Source organism: Nestor notabilis, unplaced genomic scaffold (assembly GCF_000696875.1).
Source record: "Nestor notabilis isolate BGI_N333 unplaced genomic scaffold, ASM69687v1 Scaffold35350, whole genome shotgun sequence".
In the NCBI taxonomy this organism is placed as follows: domain Eukaryota; kingdom Metazoa; phylum Chordata; class Aves; order Psittaciformes; family Psittacidae; genus Nestor; species Nestor notabilis.
The window spans coordinates 1-5,177 of NW_009912150.1; the positions used below are offsets into that span (position 1 = coordinate 1).

General features: G+C 42.6%; 1 protein-coding gene across 1 annotated transcript; it reads right to left on the reverse strand.

Moving 5' to 3' along the window:
* Nucleotides 1-513: 513 nt before the first annotated feature.
* Nucleotides 514-4,995, reverse strand: LOC104400261 (deoxycytidine kinase-like; the record flags this gene model as incomplete). Its single annotated transcript, XM_010017916.1, has 6 exons — nucleotides 514-537; nucleotides 2,072-2,171; nucleotides 3,663-3,778; nucleotides 4,019-4,166; nucleotides 4,438-4,631; nucleotides 4,880-4,995. Coding segments are annotated over 6 exons (698 nt in total), but the record flags the coding sequence as incomplete, so codon positions are not given.
* Between the last annotated feature and the right edge of the window lie 182 nt (nucleotides 4,996-5,177).

Sequence of the window (5,177 nt, forward strand, 5' to 3'; positions counted from 1 at the left end):
TTACAGGTGTAACCCTTGCGACTACCATAGTGTCCGTATCTAAACAGCGTAAGTGCTGTGGAAAGAGCCATTCAATAAAGCAGAAGTTGAAAGTAAAGGTTTCTGGACGCCATAACAGTCTTGTCTTAAAATGGTGAACTATGCCAGTTATTGCAAAACAACCCTGCCTCAGCGCCTGTGTGCTGCCGTGTCAGCCGCTGGCAACCGCTGAACTCCTCTGTTATTGAAGCCAGTTATTAGTCGGTATTAATTTAAATTCTTTATTATAAACAGCAAAGAATAGATACAAAATATATTATCAAAGCACCCCATGTTTGTTTAACTATACAGAAAATTTTGTTAAAATCTGCACAGGTTAGAATAGCAAAAATCCCAACCAAGCCATGCTTTGTGTTTCAATCTTGACTTGAAATAAGCTATACAGGCAACGCATTCAGTTGAAATCAACATGCAGTTTGATAAGTTTAACTCTTGAGCTTCAAGGACTTGGCATTCAAATTAATTTTCATCATCTTAAGAAATCAGGAAAGATTTGACCTGTGAAAACAAAAAGCAAATGTATTTGCTGCATTAAAAGAAAAGTCATTAGCCTTTTCCTGTTCTTTCTTGGGGAACAAAATGGTTTGTTACAGAACACTCTCCAGTGCTGTTCTGCCTCTCTTAATTCATGACCGGGAATGTTTTTCAGTATAACATATGGCTGAACCCAAGATATGTCTAGTGTTGACTTAATTACTCCAAAATAGCAGGTACTTAAGAAAGTCACATTCTGGAGTTCTTTATGGAATGTTACCTCATTAAAGAAAAATGAGCTCTACTTCATTAGGTAGTTCTTGCCTAGGAAGAGAGGGATTGTCTGGAAACTACACCAAATACCTAGGAGCACTTTCAGCATGGTACAGTACCCCTGCCCCAAGCTGAAAGTAAAGCTGACCTTTCATATGCTGGATATGAGGGGTTTGGTGGAGATGCCACCTGTGGCCTTTCAGTGGGGCAAATGAAAAGATAGCATGGAATGAGTGTAGTCTGGCTCATAACTCTTAAGCTGTTAATTGGTAGTTTCCATGAGGATATAATGTAATACCAAATACCTCCACAACTGAACCTGGTGCTCCCCTTTCCAGTTTATATAGAGATATTTAACTGGAGGATTTAGGCTTGGCTTGAAAGAGTCATTCTTAAGTAATCTCAGATGGATGACACTCAACAAGGAGATGGTTTGTACAGTTTGGGAGGAGGGTACTTAGATCCATCTTACAAGAACACTCTTGTTAGGGTAGTGGGGAAAGGAAAGGTAATGTGCCCCAGGGGGTGAAACAACTAATGCTGCAGCTCTGCTTGGAGGGCTGGAGATGAGCCCTATGCCTTTAAGTATTAGGAGGCTGGGGTTTGATCAGTGTGGTCTAGGTACATAGCCCACTCCTCCAGCAGGAGAACTCTTTTGGCCACTTAGTTCCTAAGTCTTACCTTCCCTTGGAACTAGCAAACTCCATTTCGACTCAAGTGACCTATTTATTATCACCTTGTTTCCTCAAATGGCTGTTGACCCTCCCTCCCAACTGTTCTTGGAGATGTCACTTCAGACATTTAGAAGTATGTACAAGGTTTGGTTATCTCTGCGTTTCAGATGTATCACGCTCACTCCAGGAGGAGTGTACGTCCCCAGAATGTGGGGGGGGCACAGACAGCTCTAAGCTGACTGCAGTATTCTCTGAAGACATCATGGCTGACATGAACTGGACAGTATCATCCTGTGAACTACTCAATAGTGTGGCAGCACAGACTTGGCAGGGAGTAGTCTGACTAAGGCAGCTGCTGTGTGCTTGCATCCCTTGCAATTGCCCCTCTTTAAAAACACTTAATTTTCCCTCAAGTTGTGAGGATAAGAAGGTGGGGTTTAACAATTCTTTCTGAAGAAAAGCAAAAAGCCTTTTCCTAAGTCTGTGAAGGAGACTGACTGTACTAGCCCCAAACAAGCACTTGATCACACAATTTAAGAATGTAAATTGGTAACTTTCAGCTACTACTGCAGATGAAAAGCAGATAGGAGGAAACATTATTTAATGCTTACCTTATTGATCAGGTACTCCTGTTTAATCTTGTCATTCTTAAAATCTTCGTTAACATCCAAAACTAGAATGGGAATCTCCTTAAGGTTCTCAAAATCAACTCTGTTAAATGAGGAACATAATGGTAGTGAAAATGGTATAAAGCAGTGTGTATAAAGCAGTCTAGCTCTTTGGTTGCTTTCCAAGTCATCCTAAGGGTGCAGCATTACTCAGATTACCACATGCACTGGAGCCCAGGACTTAAGTATAAGCCTGTCCTTAATTGCTCTTACACAACCCAGTCAACATTGTATCACTGTAACTTTAATGTAGTTCACAAATCTGGCCTTTTAATATCTCTTTTTACGGTACAAGTAGGGTAGAAAAGATGGTTTATGCTTCTCACCTTAATTTGCTTTGTCCCGTTCTTTTTGTTGGGGAATTAATTATCAGCATTATGATTTTGGTAAGAGCAATTTTAAAAGTTGTTACTGCCCTGTGTCTTCCCCACCCCAGTCTAGTTAACTAACTGCTAATCATTTACTAAGATGCAGTTTTAAAGCTTCCTTTTGTGGGGATGACCTCTTTAGTAAGTTCTAAGACTGGTATTTAAAATGGCTGGGAGATAACCAAGACCAGTTTGGTTTCAGGCTAGGCTAGGAGCAGATGAAGTAGTTGTGCAACTGGGAACTGGGTGTATTGTTTCCTTAAAGCAGTAGTTATTCTCTCTTCCTAGGTGTGAAAAGCATTTCCAAAATGCAGTAAGTGCAGAACCACCATTGTGTTCTAACTGGTGTTTACAGGAAATGCTTGCTCATGAGTTCGAAATGAGTATACACTGCAAATGTTCCCAGAATTTCACAAAATGCAGTGCCTTCTTGTCTCCTAAGCATTTGGGTCATCCTACATTAAGCTTAGGGAAGTAGACGTGACTGATAACATCCTTTTCCTGGAATTCTTATGCTTCCCATTCAGTAGAGTATCCCAGGCTTCTCAAGGAGAAGGTATAAAGCCTGCTTTCCTATTTAGAGGTGCCTTAGGTGGGGAAACCAGTAAAAGTAAGGAAGCTGGGAGTGGGGGGGAAGGTATGCAGAGATTACTTAGTTGCTGACTGCCTTGTGTGTAATAGTGCCTGCCAAAAGCCTTTCTGCTCATTGTTTATTTTGAAGCTAGGATTAATATTTAACCCCTGTTGAAATATGCTCACTCTAGTTTAAAGCTAGCTGGGACCTTGCCCTCCCCTATATTGCAACTGGAACTTGCTTAATAGGTAACTTTGGTGAACAGTGACTGAAAACTGCTTCAGCTCCGTGCTATTCCTGTGTGCTTCTAGTTACCAAATGCATATCCTTGCTGGAGTTGGAGCTACATAGCTTTCTAGTTGAAGCTAATGCTTAACAAGGCTTTAAAGTAGATAAAGTTCCATCTTTTGTTGGCAATTTTTACTTCCCTGCTGAGATGACCTTCCCTCTGCATGGAACCTAGAGCCAACATCTCTGTGGCAAGAAACCTGGAGTGGGTCTAAATTAGTTTTATCCTTAATCAACTCCAGCACAAAGTAGGGAAGAGCCTTGCCTGTAAGTTGAAACTTGCCTATAGAAAATGGGTTCATACCTCAAAGTCCTTTCTTGCAGCCAGGCTTCATGTTTATAGTGGAGGTTTTCCAAATACTCAAGCTCAATTCCTTGCTCCTCTTCTCTTCCCCTCAACTGTAGCCTTTCCATGCATTTCTGGGGGAGGAAAAAAAGTATAAGCCCAAGTACTAATCATGTGTTGAAGGTTAAATCAGCTGAACAGGTTAAATGGTCCTTAAATTGGAAGGTGTAATGCTAGGTGTTAAAACTGATTTGAAATGCTTGGCTGAATGCAAGAGTTGTATCTAGAGTAACTTTTCTTAAAAGGCAACCAAAACAAAACTTGAGCCACTTCAGCTAAACATATCGTTCTTATTTCATCTTCAGTGAACATACCTGAGGTGTGGTTCTTAGGTAGATCATGCCATCCAGTTCTATATCTGATGCAAACTGATTGAAAAGCCATGATTGCCAGTCCTGATAAATAGCCCACTCTGTTTCAGTAATGTTTCCCGACTCAAACAGGTTAGAAGCAAATACATATCTGCAATGAAAGAGACTAGTCTCAGGCCAGGAATGACCAAAGGGAACTACTAAACATCAACAGAATCAGAATCGTGATACTCAAGAAAAATGTAGCTGCCTACTCTGTCATTCATCTAGTACTCTTGAGTCCCATCCACCTCCCACTGTTGAATCAAACCTGCTCCTTGCAGATAATAGCTTAAATATCAAGTGTTTTCCCAGCTCCATGTCTTTGTCATAAAGACCCAGAGCTGTTAATCTGAACCCTTGTGCATTGTGAGAGTAATTACCTGTCGCTGTACACAGATCTCTCAAAGAACTGCACTGGATGTTCTGCTTCCTGAAGCTTGGCTGAGACAGGTTTTAACTGTGCTCTCACTCGGCTCAGGCAGGCATAAGTCTGGAATGTGTAAGCCCATCGTGTGGGTTTGTCATACAGCATTTTGAGTAGATTCCCTCCGCTCTTCTGAGATGTTGAAAGTTCCTGGGGGACAACAGAAAACTTAATACCAGCATCTTTGCAGGATTTTTATTCCTTTGGCTCAAGAATAGGGGTTATTTGGAATTGCATTCAGTAGTATCTTCCTGTACAGTTGGAGTGTCTGGCCAATGGGTGTATGGTAGTGGGGATGTATAGACTAAGGATAGCTGAATTTTGGCATGGCTCCCTGGCCATGCACTGCAGTGTGTGACCCATCTCTCTGCCCAGGCTTCCCAGTGCAGCACACCTACCTCATGGTCCTCTTCAGCTGTCTGGATGTTGCACCACTTGGCGATGGGTTCGGGGATGACCTCCCACTCGTCACTGTGCTTCTCTAGCAGCCTGACAAACGTTGACTTCCCTGCAGCTGCAGGAGATGGGAAAAGCTCACTGGGGGTGCAGGTTAGAGTGGTGGTGGTGCTGCTAAAGGGCAGTTAGGAGGTTTGTGAAGGAGGCCGCAGGCAGCGTGGCCTCGGCGTTTGCGGTGCGGAGCTGCACGTTCCTAGAAAACGGCTCTAATCGCCATCGCCAGGAGGCCGCGGCGGGGCC